The sequence below is a fragment of the Copidosoma floridanum genome, unplaced genomic scaffold (genome assembly GCF_036245765.1).
Source record: "Copidosoma floridanum isolate Cflo_tuat_1 unplaced genomic scaffold, Cflo_Japanese_pri ptg000006l, whole genome shotgun sequence".
NCBI lineage: Eukaryota > Metazoa > Arthropoda > Insecta > Hymenoptera > Encyrtidae > Copidosoma > Copidosoma floridanum.
Window position 1 is genome coordinate 27461353 of NW_028321883.1, and position 15259 is coordinate 27476611.

Below are 15259 nucleotides of genomic sequence, written 5' to 3' on the forward strand. Positions count from 1 at the left end.
ATTTGACACGCTTCTGCTGAAAATCCAAAGGTGTGCTGCGCGCGTCGACCACACACACTCATATTTATACAGTACAGCGGGAAAATTAAAATGTGATAAATGACATGCCACATAATGTATTTACGAAAAAGGTTTTTTTTTTTATTGAGCTTTACAAAAACTGCAGCAAACATAGCAATCATCCATACAAAAATCAATTTGAGCAGAATAGGTAGTTCTTGATGTTTTTCAACGAAAACAGCACCGGTATCATAACCGGCAGGAAGAGCGGAATGTACACGGCATACCTGCAAAACAAACGCAAATCATTCGCAATGAATCGTAAGAGCAATGCAAACCAAAGACTGCCACTCACTTCTGATCGTCAGGAAAGTAGAGCAGCGCAAGCAGCGACGGATCGGTAAAGGCAGCCTCTGACTGAACAAATGCCTCCTTGCTGGCTAAAAACCCATTCTTGAGATCCCCTTTGGACAAGAGCTCCGTGGACCGTTGTATGAGAGTGAGCGCCCTGTTGATGCGCTCGCCAACCTGATCCGTGATGACGATGTTACTGATCTCCTTCAAGAGCCTGGCTAGGGACTGGAGGGTCAACTTTGCCGAAGTCAGCTGCTCGACCGACCTGATGCGCAATAGGTCGTCGACTTCCCAACCACGAGGCTTAAGACCCTCCAACGGTGCCAGCCCCACTCCGCCTATCGACTCCTGTAAAGCATCAGTTATCTTTCTTCACTTTGGTGATTTATCTTTTTGTTTGAGTCATCTCGTCGAACGAAACGCGCATCGGAGAGCTCTGACGATCATCGGTCGATCGAAGGGATAGATTTGTCGTCTTTGATACTACTGCTTCGCTCTCTCATTGGCAATTTGTGCTCGAATTAAGAGCAATCTCGCTCTTTTTATTTGTATCATTTAAAATAACACAGATACAACCGTATCGATCAATTCGTTTTTAAACAGTGTACTAGGTAGTTGTTTTCAAAATTAGGTGAAAAATTGGGTACCTTGTCGGTAATACCGAGGAGAAGCCTGAGTTGCGTGATAAACGCTTCGAGGATCATTTTCTGATCGGGCGTGAAAACGTCGCTCTCTTTGGTCGTCTCGCAAAACTTTTCGGGTGGATTGACTATGACGATGCCTCCCCACCTGGAAAGAGAGAGAAAAACAATTAAGTTACTTTACACGCAAACGACAAAAAAGTCGCATCAAACGATCTCGGATGATCGAACCTTGGTGAATGAAAAGCCTCGAAGTCGCGGGCCTTGTTGGCGCGGCGTCCTTGGCGCGTGTAAATGTGTAGAGGCGCGTTGCTACAGGGAACCACGTACGTGACCAGATTTATCGTCGGGTGCAAACTGACTTGAGACGCTGTAAAAAAAAAAAAATCGGTACATCTATACATACACATAATATCTATTGCAACGCAAATGTAATGAAAAAACGATTCATGAAAACATATCCATCAAAGCTCCAACATTTCCATTCGCCTCGCATCACTCGTATACATATATACCACACGAACGCGTGGTGAAACAATGAAATCGGATCGTCTCCGAAATAGAGAGGAAAACGAGTCAATTATATACGCAGCCTTGCATCGTCATAACTCTCATTAGTTATGCGCATCACGCACACACAGACGCGTAACTATTAAACATGAAAACGATGGGAGAAAAACAGAGGAGGTAAAAGTATTGTATGTTAAAACACTACCGAGCTTGGTCTCCATGGGGGTGATGATCTGCGGCAGTACGTCCTCGGTGAGGGCAAAGTGCCGGCCGAACTTGCTGGAATCCGAGACGTGTTTCGGCTCGACACCCAGCTGCAGTAGGTACAACCACTGGGACTTGACCGAAAAGTTCGCCAGCAGGGACAGCTCCTCCACGAATGGCTCCAAGTAATCTTAAGCAACACCGATCGTCGATGTAATGATATGTTTTATTAACCAGATGAGGTTGAAGGTAAGGTGCAATAATCATAAATATAGAGTAAGCACCTTGGACGATGCGAGCCAAGCCGCGGTCGATCCTCATGCGCTCGGGATCCGGGCTGACCAGGCTGAGGAGGACGTCGTAGTTGGGACTGGCCGGGAAGCGCCTTCGGTTCTCCACGTCCAGACTGTACTCCGTCGGCTTGTCCAGGGCGTTGCGGGTGAGGAGGAGCACCTTCTCCCGCAGCATCCACTGGCTCACCACGTCGCTTATGCTGCCCGCGTCTACGCGTGTACATATCACGTTGGGGAAGGAAGGTCAGAAATAAAGGCAAACACAACGTGTGTGTGGTGGTCCGATGCGCCCTTACCGGCTCTGCTGGAAAAGTAAATCGAGCGGCCGGAGGTGACGTGCGCGAGATTACCACCGAGCGCCTCGGCCGCGCACTCCAGCAGGAGGATGTCGCCGTGCGTGAGGCTGAAACTCTTGGCGGACCTGTCGAGATCGGCTATCGTCTTGTCCCTGGGTATCGACGAGTTGCCCGTGACAAAGTGCGACACCGCCACCGTGTACATTCCTGCGGTAGAACGTGTACACACCGGGTTAAAAGAGGCGCGAGGTGCTACCATTTTCTTTCTCTTCTTTTCGATAATATATACTCTCACTTTTCTTTTTTACATTCTACGAATGGGCATGTGTGCTTTTCTTGGGCGACTTCCTACATGTACAGAATATATTATCCGGTGCTATATTGTCACTATGTTGTTTTAGCTAATGATTTTATTTTTCATTTTTCAAGCGACCGGGAAGTCGGTCATTTGTACATTACGGAGGATTTTTTTTTTTATTAAATTGGCACTTTTCGGAGAGAAGGGGGTATCGAGGCTGTACTTATATTTATATGGCGAAAGACGATAATTCACGAAACAAACTTGGGTTTTGTTTTCCGGTATTATACTGTTCAATTAAATTAAAGTCGAGTCAAATGACCATATACCGGGTCGCTCTGGTGCCAAATGACGCAACGTGAACCTCCAACTACTTATAGTTACAGCTACTATTTACGAAAAATGGATCTTTTAAAATGAAAATTCACGGCAACTAATAACTATTAAGTACCACAACAAACGTTGTACATATTATCGTCCGGTCAACTGTAGATAAAGATCGTAGTACTTGATGGTTGCTCGACGAAGAAAAAATATGATTGAAAAAATTACATGTAACGTAAACAATTTACGATTTTAAAAAAAAGGGAGGGGGGGGGAAGTTTTGCGCAATCAAGGCTGCCCGGAAGGCAAACGCGTCAAGCGAGAATTCCTTGTTCCCCGAAAAAGAAAAAAAAAAAAAAAAACTTGTTTGTCCCCGCGAGTCGCTCCGAATTTTGATAAACGCATATATATACAGTCAAGTTTCCACTGGAAGTCCTCGCATGGCGCACTCACCAGAATGTCCGGAAGCCGTGAGTGAGTTGAAAATTTCCGTGGCCAAGCGCTGGCAGCGGTACTCGTCGAGGCAGCCCAGCTGGACTTGCACGTGGATGCGGAGGTCGAGATGGCTGAGGGCCTTGATGCCCGCGTAGGGCAGAGCGACCCGCGGCACGGCCGTTGTGTCCCACCAGAGAGGCACGCCGACCACCAGCAGGAGGACCGCGAACGAGATGCTCGCGTACACTCGGCATTTTCCTGGAATCACCAAGTTTTTGGGGCTATGAACATTCGCTGGTGCACAAGGGCTGATTCATGGGTTTGCCTAACAGCGCAAATATTCGTCCGAGGATTTTTTTTTTTTTTTTTTTTTCTTTTCACAAGCACGTATAGCCCGGTTATTATGAAAACGAAAAAGTATTCCTTTACCCTCGCTCCGTACCATATTTTCTTTCATTCAACAAATTAATGGTCATTCAATCATTGTACTCAAACAATTTTTTTTTTTTTTTCAACATTTTTAAAAATTTTTATTCATGGAATAAAATATTTTTTCCGATTATCTTTTTTCAGTTGCTTTTATAAGTGTTAGTTTGCTTTTTTTTTTGTGTACAGAAGTATTTATTGTTATCATCGTTTGGGCATCGAAGGGATGTATCAGAAAATTTCATTATAATGAAGTATATCAGAGCTTCGAGTGCACAAGGGGATCTTGATTCGCTCATCGAGTTGAACATGTCTATTTTGAACTTGTCGTTAAAAAAAAAAGCTCCGAGCCATAATGGCCCTGCAACCAACTCATGACGATTAACCGTTAGAGGTTCATAATTATTTTTTTGGATATTCTATATTGATTTCTTAATGATTTCTATCGTACAATGCGGTAGAAACTGGTTCGCTACATCACATCATTTTTATATACAAGTTTCGAGGTTTTTGTGGTACGTAAGCGGCAGTCCAAATTTGTTTCATGTTCTGAATACGTTTGCACTTTATAGTAATGTAGACCAAGTACTTATGTATAGCTGCGAAAATTACATAAATAATCAGTAAGAAAATTCTGTAATTTTATACGCTTATCGAAGTAAATTTAGAGTCCCACATAATATTTAGTAAACATCACTTTGATGTGTAAAAATTAATTTGCAATCAATGATTATACGAAAATAAAATCAGCTAAAAATAATTTTCAAATAGACTCCAAATAATTGAATCAAAACACATATAAACTACGGTAAAACGGGTGCATGTAGGATTTATTCATTTGAAATAGTTTCACAACGCGAAAAATGCCAATTATACTTAAAAAAAAAAAAGATGGCACAAACGCTGATCTATAGGAAATAGATTTTTTTCAAATCATCATTGACGTACGCGCGCATCGTATTCTCTTTCATCAGAGCAGCTCATCGAGCGCTCAATAAATTCTTCGGATCGTTTGTTTCAACAGCAAATCGATTCATTGTTTACACGCGAGCTATGGAAGAAGAAAAAAAATTTGTTGTCGGTTTCAAGTTTGCGATCACGTTACGAGAGATTTTTTCCGCGAAAACAACAATTTCAGCTCATCCCCGTGTATAATCTTCGTTAATGCTAGGCTGAGAACATTTGAAACGTCCGAATTATCCTGTGGCCGTGATCCCGAAAAAAAAAAATACGTTTTCGCGCGCCTCTCTCGAAAAATCCCGTCCGATCGCGTGTCCTTCCGAAATCCGTTATTTTTAGACCTAGTCAACGAAACACGATGTAAGGTACGTTACGCAAACGCGGTCTGCATCGAGAGCGACTAATTATGAACACACACATAAAATTATTTCCCGAACCACACCTGCTCGAGCAACTAAACATTATTGTCTCGATGAAATTGTTTGTAAAACCAATATTAAATCAAAAACAAAAAAAGCTCAAGCGTCAAACCGGTCGACGACCTCGTCCCGAGTAAAAGAAAAAGAGCAGTCGTCTACCTACTTATGCCAAAGTTAGATCGCCGTCACCGACGTGCAGCTTTAAAAATCAAACAAACGCACGCGCTCAATGGCTCGTGCAAGCGTCCGTTTCCTCCTGAATATTCATTGGCACCCTTTCACTGGTGTGCCGATCAATGAAAACGGCTCTCCCCGGCACGCGCACACTCAATAGACGTATTATAATTTTTGCAACAAAAAAAAAAAAAAATCAGATCGAGAGAGATTTTGAAAACTGGTCGAGGATCCAAAAGGAGAATCAACTCGTAGGTTATTTTCCATCTTTCTCGAGGCGAGTGATTAATGATTTAATCTCGTATTTCATCTCTGATTGGCACGTGTCTAATGGATTCGCGATAAATTTGAAGACTGGCGCGTCGCCTGATTTTGCGAAAAATGCAAATCTATAACACACGTCAAGTGAAAATGAACAAAAAAAAGTATTTTCTCCGTAAAAAATGACACATCGACTCGCAAGTGCAAAAAAATCTACCATAGCGATTTCAAACCCAAGTTATCGTATACCAAAAATCGAAAAAACAGTTTGTGCTTGCGGCCAATAAATCGAGTGCAGTACAGCACAATATGTAAAGTGTATTTATAGTGAGAGAGCGAGCAATTCGAGTGAGTATATCAATCATATTACGACGACACATGGCGCATTGGATCCTTATGCAATAGCCACGTTGTGCATCATCATCTGATTCGAGTTTTTCTAAAGGCGATCGAAAAAATCGATAAACGAAAAGTGAAAAAAAATGTATGAAATCGGAATAGAATACGTAAGCAAATTGGTTACGAATCGGACGGAAGGAGCCGGCATGTGTGTATACACATTTCTGACATCTGCGCATCAAAAGATAAAGAAGATTAACAAAAAAAAAAAAAAAAAAATTTAGCATCTGACGAGCGCAAAGGAAAGTTCATTCACGTTTGTATTGCGTGTCCGTGCAGCAAAAGCATGTCGGTATGTTGTGTGTATCTACGAGTGAATATGACACACTGACGTATTCATGAGTTGAAATTCTTTGACACATAAATATATACGTGTTATGAGGCATGTACGGGAGGGACTTTGTGTTTTTCGCGTGGGCGAGCTTTTGTCAAAGTGGGGTCACAAGTGGATGCGCCTATCATTTTTAGGAGCGCAGACTTGGGCACCATTATATTTTATGAATTTTCCTAACACTCAATACAATGGAGTACAGCGTATACTGTTTGTTGAATAATTTTCTTTATTCATCACCATTTGTAATATAATATTGGAAAAAAAAATCTTTTTTACACAAACTCTTTTTTTTTTTTCCTAAATTGTTTTTCTTTCAAATTATAAAGCATTATCTTTGCGGGAAAAACTTTTTCCAAGCACCACATTGTGGTAATTTGAAACAATTTTTTTTTAGTCTAATAAACCATTATAGATTGTACAACAGAAAAAAATTATAAAAGTATTCGTGCCTAAGTCTGCCTACCAAGCAACATCAGGTCGTTGCATAAATAACCTGTCCCTTTTTTGTCGCACAAAAGGGTGGCACTGCCCTTAAAGTCATACACACACACACACACACGTACTGGAGAGATATTGTTGGGCCATTTAAGGTGGTTACGAGTATTAATAAATAATCGCGGCTCCTCGACTGAAATGACGGTATACACTTACGTGCACACGGGACGGAACGACAGCGACAATGACCAGCTGATCCGGTTATTTCAAGATGCAACCGACCAATTTGTTTCGGCATAGATATTGGCTGCTTTGATTACATCTTATTACGAATTTTGTACTGCTCGGCGCGAAGTTTTAGAATTTCGTATAATTACCAAAGGAATTAGATGTTTGGCGAAGGTATCGAGGTAATGAGATCATCCTGTAAATGTTCCAATTTTCCAATCCAAGTATGAAAGGTTGTCGTTCAGGCGGGGATGAAAAAAGGGTTCGATAAAGGTATTCGTGTAAAAGAATTTATCCTCCATAATACTTTGTAGTTGGATTGAAAGTAATGTATACTTTTTTTTTTTCACACGTTGAAAATAAAAAATCGGAAAATCCCGATTAACCACTCAATCTGCACTTGCTCTGGATTAATATTTATATACATATATCTAATAAAACACTGAATGTGACTTGATGGGCTCATATGTATAGTTACCAGTCATTAAATTTTAAAAATAGTCGTTGACTTTAGATTTCACTGCAGGCTAAAAATTCCACGAGTCGCTTTATACGTCCAAAGGAATCATTGCCTGATTTGTTATAAATTTGAAGAGACTTCCAATTCGTCACTGGCAAGGTCAGGTATGTTAAAAGTATAGGTATCTCGAGGAAAGAAAGAGATAATTCCAAATCACATCACTATCGTTTGGAAAAAACTTGTTTTAAACGCGGCAACTTCTTTTTTCATTTAAGCTTTGTGGATTCAGTGCTGCTATTACACTAAAAATGACTTGAATACTCATCAAAACGCGATAGTAATTTCTCTCTATTGTACAACTCCACTTCAATGTACCATGTAACATGTACAATATTGAACCCGAGGTTTTACCATGAAATTGGGAAATTCACACTATTAAAATGGTAATAATCGTGACAAGTAATGCCAACGAGAATCATTCAAATTTCCCATAATCATACGTATAAAATGCATACATAAAATACTCGATTAGTCATTTTAATGTGAAGTGTAATCAAAGTCGGCAAGGGACGAGAGAGTAATGAAACACGTGTCGCGAAATGCATTGTTTTTATCTCGGAATATGGCTAAGAATCGTCATTCCAACGAGCTAATCGTGAAAAAGCCAAAAGATCGCTGAGGACGAGAAAACGATCGACAGGTTTGTTTGTAAATATCGCGTATCGCGGCTCACCAGAACGCACGGCTGACAACTCGACTCTATGTACACGATTAATTTCACTGCTTAAAATTCACTGTGCAAACACCATGTGTTTTATAGTTTGGTTTTCTCGACTATACATATACATTATGCCTTTGGAAGCTCCGGTATAACGAAAATGATTGACATTGAACTTTCAAAAAAAAAAAAAGGTTGTATCATTTTACACGTTCAACAAAAGTATATCGAATACAACTCAGACGAAGGAAAAAAAAAAAAAAACCTGCGTCAAGGGTCGTGGAGAGCACACAAATTTACCCCCTTACACGGAAGGGAACATAACGCTTGGCACCTATCGCTTTCCCCCCTTCGCGTGTGTGCACGGGCAAAAACAATTACGCAAAAGAAAGAAAAAAAAGAAACAGCCGTGTATCCGAAGCAAAGGTGTGTACAGTGTACTTACACCCGTAATAATACACGTATACGAGCAATGAACGAGGAAGCGTTGTCGTGCCCATAATACCTATACAGTATTTAAGTGCCCGGTAGTTATGCCTACCTACATACGTATACCCTTGGTTTTTTTTGTTTTTTTTTTTCCTTTTCTTCCACTTTTTCTTTTTTTTTTATATTTGTTCACCATTGTACCTATACCTACGAGTATACGTGGAGCAACAAAAGTAGGGAGGGAATATCAGAGAAAGACAGAGTCATTTTTCCGTGGCGAGCGTTTAATGCTCGCGTAAGCGCTAGCGCGTACACCCAACAGTTGTTAGTTCAACGGCTGCTGCACAACTAACTGGTTAAAGTGCCGTGCGCGCTCGTACACCCTTTTTTCTCGCTATTTTTGAATTTTCACTTGAACATTTACAATTTTTTTTTTTTCTTCCTCTCCTTCGAGCAACATGTGAATACAGCGAGGCTTATGCCTCTATTTTTTTTTTTCAAGTTTTTTTGGCCGCTTAAAATTTTCTCGAAGAAAAAGCTCAATTTTCTCTTTTCGAAAGGTGTTTTCGCGTAGAATCGGTGGCAAAGTATGTGCAATCGTTTCGTGCAGTTTGACAAGTCTTTTGAATAGTCTCGCTGGACTTGGACCCATTTATTCTTGAAGCAGTCCAAGGTAATCGTATTTTATTTTATTTTTTAACCAATGAAACTTTTCGACTCTACTTATAAGAATAGAATTCCGTAAGTATAATCAGTTGTGGGATCGCTTAGTTTCTAATGCGTTAGATAAATGTCTTTTTTGTTTTTTCGTTACAATTTCTTAAAAAACACGAATAACGGGTCGTTGCACGTGAATCAGAAAAAAAAAAGTTAAAATAAAAGATACGCAAGTTAAATGCGTTAAACAAAGAATTATATTTTTTTGGAGATTTAAAACTTATTTGAATGTGATTCGTCTATTTTTTAAATCACAATAAAAAACTTTTTTTTATCCAAGCACAATAATAAAAAAAAAGATTTTTTTTTGATTCGATGACACCTACCCTATTTCAAATGATTACATTATGGTACATAAAGTACGCACTAAATTTAAACTTAATCGGATTCAAATGACTTGACCAAGTCTACAAGCTGATTACGTGGACGTAAAGTCAATAACATAAATCAAATCTAAATTACACTCATTTTGGGAGGGCAATTTTTTTCCCGCAGACCAAATGATTGCCTGATACATATAAGTAGCCACATTTTTCGCTCTGGTAAAACAAATCCTGAATTGACTCTAACGAATAACTCCAACACTCTCTCAACAAAATAAATTTATGTTGATAAGACACGGGACTTAAACAAACATTTTGCTCTTACTAGTTTACAACGTAAATGATCGTGTATTCATTTCAACATAAAAAATAGCTCGCCGATTACAATTACCATGAAATCGGATCATGTGGGAATAAAGATCTTCGAGAGTATGATTGTATGTTCGAGCACATGGTAAAGTTAATAATATCATGTTTGCGATAAAAGTATACTGTTATTCTGTGCTTGTATAATATCAATTAAAATCCACGTGCGATCGTGCAATTTAATTGTACAAAATCACGAATGTACGGTCATTGGAGCGTGCAATAATAAAACAATGAGAGAAGCAGGTCAGTCGAATAAAAAAAAAAATCGAGCAAAAGCTCGAACCGTTTGGCACTAGATTCGCGGAAAATCGTTAAAATCGTGTCAAATGCCAGACGGGCTTTTACACGCAGAGATAAAAACCTCGAGAGGATCCCTTTGAAAGTGAACGTTCGTTGACTTCTGCGATGACAAGTTCATTAACGCTACAAACTGCGCGCTCGTCACTTAGTTACATACACGGAGAGTATTTGATGTGGGGCACGATTATGCTATTTGTGTCAAATTTCTCAATTACATTTTATGAGCAGGTTATTGTTATTTTTATAAATTGTCGTGCACATAGATGTACACGTGACGGAGCGAGCGAAATAATTTTTTTTTTTTTTACTTTCCAATGTAGACGCTGACAATCGTCCTGGTATCGAGTTCAAAGGCAAAAATGACGAGGAAGCTGGGAAAAAATAATACCTCGATTGTGGACATGGAGCTCAGCATGAATGAGTCAGTTGGAGCTTACGAAAACCTTTGATGGGGAAATATGTATGCACACGATATGAACATTATTTTTTTTTTACAGCAAGTCAAAAGAAAACCCACAAGCCAAAGATGCTACTTTTGGGACATTGCTGGGGAATTTCATCAACATTTACTGGAAAACGCTCGTCGTCGTGATCTGGCCTCTCATTCTCATGCCCCTCGTTATTTTGAACAACGAACAGGTACATTTTTTTACTATAAATAATAATAATTTTTAAAAAATGCACATCAGTTTAATATTAGCCAATCGACTCAGCAACAATAATGAAAAACATGTTAGAAGTACAGGTGTCTATTCGTGGTAGCTCTGATGTCGGTGTACTGGGTGACGGAAGTGATACCACTACCGATCACAGGCCTTTTGCCGATCGTTCTTTATCCTCTGCTCGGCGTAATGGACACGGAAGACACTTGCAAGTGTTACATGAACGACACGACGATGATGTTCGTGGGAAGTCTTGTCATTGCTTTGGCGATCGAGCATTCCGGCCTACACATGAGGGTGGCCTTTGTTATCATCAAATTCATCGGCTGCGGTCATCGAAAGTACGCCTATTTTACTTATTTATACAGGTTTTCCGTTTTAAACGTATATAAACACGATGATGAAATTTCAGATTGAGCTTGGGCTTGTTCTTGGTCACCATGTTTATTTCGATGTGGATCTCAAACACCGCAGCAACGGCTATGATGTTACCGATCGTCGAAACAGTTCTCATGGAGTTAGAAGCGGTACGAAAAACTTGCAGTATCCTACGTGCACACATGAATGTTGGAGTAATTTTCTTTCTTTTTTTTCCTTTTTAGCAAGGATTAGGTAGAATGTTCGTCCAGGACGAAGACGAGGACGAGGACTCGGAAAGGTAGGTGCCAAAATATCACCTGTTGATCACGACCGGCTTGATAACGAATGATTTACCGCATGCAATTGACCCCAAAGTTCTTTGTCGTTCCTTTGTCATTCAGCGTTTTTATTTTTCAACGTGACAGCCCAAAGAGGCCGACGAAACTGACGATGGGCTACTACTTGGCCATAGCCTACGCCTCGAGCATCGGTGGTATCGGTACTCTGGTTGGAACCGGTACGAATCTAACTTTAAAAGGCATCTACGAATCGTAAGCTCGACTCAATATATATTCACTCCCCCTCCCCACTCGGATCATTTAACTTGAGGGTAAAAACCGATAGGACCTTCCCAAAAAGTCCGGGCATTAATTTCGCCGCGTGGATGGTGTACGCGGTTCCGGTGATGATCATCATGGGCCTGCTGACCTGGCTATGGCTCCAAGTGATGTATATGGGCCTCTTTAGGCCCTCCAGCCGGGAAGCCAAGGCCATTGACATAGGCGACGAGGGCGAAAAGATCGCCGCATCCGTGATCGAGGCCAAACACAAGGAGCTCGGCCCTGTCACTTGGCACGAGTCTTGCATCGGTATTCTCTTCGTGACCATTTTGATGCTGTGGTTCTTCAGGAAGCCGGATTTCATCAACGGCTGGCCCAAGTTCATCACAACCAAGTAGGTTTGCACCTCGTGTGTATATGTACATTATCGGTACAAGTAGATTAAATTATTTCTTGGCAGGGACGTCAAGGACTCGACGGCAGCGGTGGGCCTTATAATCCTGATGTTCGTCCTTCCGTCGCGGCTGGACTTTTTGAGCGCGTTTTCCAGCGATCCTAGCAAACGGCCAAAGAAACGCTCGCCTGGACTCATGTGCTGGAAACTGATCATGAAGAAGATGCACTGGGGCTTGATATTCGTCCTGGGCGGTGGTTTTGCCATAGCCACGGGCAGCCGGTTGTCCCAATTGTCGGACACGTTGGGCCACGCGCTCGTTTTCTTGCAAAAGATGAACTTCCTGGCGATACTCGCAGTCGTGTGCCTATTCGCCGAGACCGTGACAGAACTTACGTCCAACGTCGCCGTGGCGAACATCATTTTGCCGGTGTTGGCGGACATGGTACTAACGATGATATATATTTTGGTCACCGGGTCTTGTGATTTTTTAATAATTGATTTCGATACTTGACGTTTCAGGCGAAGGCTATCAAAATCCACCCGCTGTATCTGATGGTGCCAGCAGCCCTGGGTTGTTCTTTCTCGTTCCACCTACCGGTGGGTACGCCGCCCAACGCCATCGTCAGCGCAGCCGCGAAGATCAAGACCAAGGACTTTGTGATTGCTGGTATCGGGCCGAGCCTCATCACGGCTGTCGTCGTGCCCCTATCCTTTGCCACATGGGGCGTCTATGCTTTCAACTTGGATGATCTTCCCATGGAAATGATGGATTTTAATTGAGGATTTCTTTTTCTATTTTATTTATTTATTTTTTTTTTTTTGCTCATAGACATGCCAAGCATTGGGATGATGAGTCCTAGCTAGTGAATAAACGACGATGTTTTTCATAAGAAATTGAACAATGAAAATCATGTACCATCGTAATGCCATAGCTTTCGTAGCGTTATTTATTTTGGTACTTCTATGGAGCATAAAGTCTGCATAAGAAGTTAGCGGAGAACACATTTTTGATGAACCTATATGTGTACATCATGCCTTTCCGTGATTTTTGTTTATTTATGTATGTGAATGCGAGGAATATGCATGTGTATATTTATCGAAAATTTAGTATTTAAATATGTACTTTTCAAACTTTTCTTTGTGATCTTGTTTAGTTTTGTAAACTAGTACTATGTACTGTAAAAATGAGAGATGTAAGTATGGAGAAAAGTTGTAAAAAAACGAAAGCAAGTATTGATTATGAAAATAGTTCAAATTGCATTTTTGAAACTGGTACAAAACAAGATTATTTTGAATAATAAATATAGTATTACAAAAAATTGTCACACATTTTTATTTATAAACTACTATGTATTTTCCTTTCAAACACACCCCATAAAAAATTTTTAAATATTTCGTGTATTTCAATACGTCCCTATTATTATAAATTAACATCTACCTAAAGTCAACAATGATGTTGAAATCCTTATTAACTATTATATACTTCTTTTGGTTTCATTCGGCAAAGATATTTATGTAAATTTAGAATAGTTTTTCCCATTGATTTGATAGCAGGAACCCACTTGTAAACAAAGCCGTATTACAAAAATTAAAAATTAAAATTAGTAATTTGTTCTTTTACTTACGATCAGTGGGAGTGTCGTGTCCAATAACTGCCGGTGATTCTTTGTCAGTCATGATTTTTGTACAGTATGTGTGTATCACTTAACTAATTATTTATAATAATTCATACCGAATATGTCAAAAATATTTTATAGGTTAATCTTGATTTCTGACTTATCACAGCCTTCGTGTACTTAGAATCATAAATACTATTAATAACTTCACATTCTTAGCTTCTATTTACACGAGCAATGCCATATAATTGGAAAAAATTATAAAATTTGACACTAACAAACGATATTGTGCTAAGATATGACGTTACTGGAGTTTTGGTTCAGTTTCAACTGTTCCAAGCAGATTTAAAACACCGAATCCAAAACAGCTGATTCGTGTTTGAGAGGAATAGGTAGGATTTTGAACCACTATACAAAAAAAAAATTACGGTCTCCCACGCCGAACCTGCGCCAAACAGAAGAAAGAAAGGTTGAAACAAATTCAGAAAATCAAGCAAAGTAAGTGAAAATTGATGATTATTTTTATTTTAATTCGGTGAATTTTACCTTACTTCAACTTACTTTTCTCCATGTTTACTGATGATTAGAAAATAAATTAGCAGTAGAGTAAGTAAGTAATCAGTGAAAGATCTTGAAAGTTTAAGGAATTTAAATAATACTGCAATCTTACAATGTAAACGAAATTTTCGAGCTTAGTTATGTTACTAAAATAGTATATATAAATTTTGATTTTAATATTCTGCAACTAAACGTTTAACGACATATGCTGAATGCAGCCTTAAGATTATAGTTGTTTTTTTATCAGTTTCAATATAGGTTGTAGCAATTTTATACGATTCTTTTCAGGAACAATGGATGACTCGGAAGAAGTTCAGCTTGGTTTCTTAGAAAGTATGTTTGGAAGAAATCCCATGGAAGTTCCATGTTTCAGAACAACTTTTTTTTATTCAATCTCATCGTACATTGGTGCGGGCCTGCTGACATTTCTATTTACAAGCAAACCTGCATTTTCATCCCATGTAGGAATGGGATCATTTGTTGCTGTAACACTGGGTTATTATAGTTTTTGTAGATATCAGTTTGCTTATCAAAAATTTAATTCTGAAAAGTTACAAGAGATATTACATAAAGCTGCTGTTATGGAAGGAGTTGAGGAAGAAAGTAAACCAAAACTTCAAGAAGCTTAAAACTACGATTATTGGATTATGAATTTTTTTTATTATCAAACTTGATTTATGTACAAAGTGTAAATAGACGCATTTTAATTTCAATGATATTGTTATTTTTTTTATGCAATCTTGGCTAGTGGAGTCGTACAACATGATATTTGGTTATTATTACAGTAATTCTAACGTTT

At 39.5% G+C, this 15259-nt stretch overlaps 3 protein-coding genes across 3 annotated transcripts; 2 read left to right on the plus strand and 1 right to left on the minus strand.

Annotated features, from left to right (window-relative positions):
- Positions 1 to 115: 115 nt before the first annotated feature.
- PIG-S (phosphatidylinositol glycan anchor biosynthesis class S) lies at positions 116 to 14211 on the minus strand. Its single transcript, XM_014363444.2, has 9 exons — positions 13912 to 14211; positions 3374 to 3613; positions 2299 to 2505; positions 1994 to 2212; positions 1711 to 1899; positions 1227 to 1365; positions 1002 to 1143; positions 356 to 702; positions 116 to 287 (listed from the first exon to the last, which is right to left on the minus strand). Exons 1-9 carry the CDS (start codon positions 13961 to 13963, stop codon positions 194 to 196), a joined length of 1629 nt encoding a protein of 542 aa, XP_014218930.2. The 5' UTR covers positions 13964 to 14211; the 3' UTR covers positions 116 to 193.
- Positions 10634 to 13564, plus strand: LOC106647171 (protein I'm not dead yet). The gene is made up of 9 exons (XM_014363443.2): positions 10634 to 10728; positions 10805 to 10946; positions 11045 to 11310; positions 11382 to 11496; positions 11572 to 11627; positions 11755 to 11880; positions 11954 to 12283; positions 12350 to 12728; positions 12806 to 13564. Exons 1-9 carry the CDS (start codon positions 10667 to 10669, stop codon positions 13064 to 13066), a joined length of 1737 nt encoding a protein of 578 aa, XP_014218929.2. The 5' UTR covers positions 10634 to 10666; the 3' UTR covers positions 13067 to 13564.
- A 115-nt stretch (positions 14212 to 14326) lies between the features above and the next one.
- Positions 14327 to 15174, plus strand: l(3)87Df (cytochrome c oxidase assembly factor COX20 lethal (3) 87Df). Its single transcript, XM_014363375.2, has 2 exons — positions 14327 to 14400; positions 14749 to 15174. Exon 2 carries the CDS (start codon positions 14754 to 14756, stop codon positions 15087 to 15089), a length of 336 nt encoding a protein of 111 aa, XP_014218861.2. The 5' UTR covers positions 14327 to 14400; positions 14749 to 14753; the 3' UTR covers positions 15090 to 15174.
- The last annotated feature ends 85 nt before the right edge of the window (positions 15175 to 15259 follow it).

What these genes read in the sequence shown, in the direction of transcription:
- LOC106647171 (XM_014363443.2), top strand. Translation starts at nt 10,667, where the DNA reads ATGACGAGGAAGCTGGGAAAAAATAATACCTCGATTGTGGACATGGAG. An exon ending in TTAAAAGGCATCTACGAATC is followed by an intron (nt 11,881 to 11,953) that starts GTAAGCTCGACT and finishes AAAAACCGATAG; the next exon opens with GACCTTCCCAAAAAGTCCGG. An exon ending in TGCCGGTGTTGGCGGACATG is followed by an intron (nt 12,729 to 12,805) that starts GTACTAACGATG and finishes TTGACGTTTCAG; the next exon opens with GCGAAGGCTATCAAAATCCA.
- PIG-S (XM_014363444.2), bottom strand. Translation starts at nt 13,963, where the DNA reads ATGACTGACAAAGAATCACCGGCAGTTATTGGACACGACACTCCCACT. An exon ending in ACACGACACTCCCACTGATC is followed by an intron (nt 3,614 to 13,911) that starts GTAAGTAAAAGA and finishes TGGTGATTCCAG; the next exon opens with GAAAATGCCGAGTGTACGCG. An exon ending in TTACTTTTCCAGCAGAGCCG is followed by an intron (nt 2,213 to 2,298) that starts GTAAGGGCGCAT and finishes GTACACGCGTAG; the next exon opens with ACGCGGGCAGCATAAGCGAC.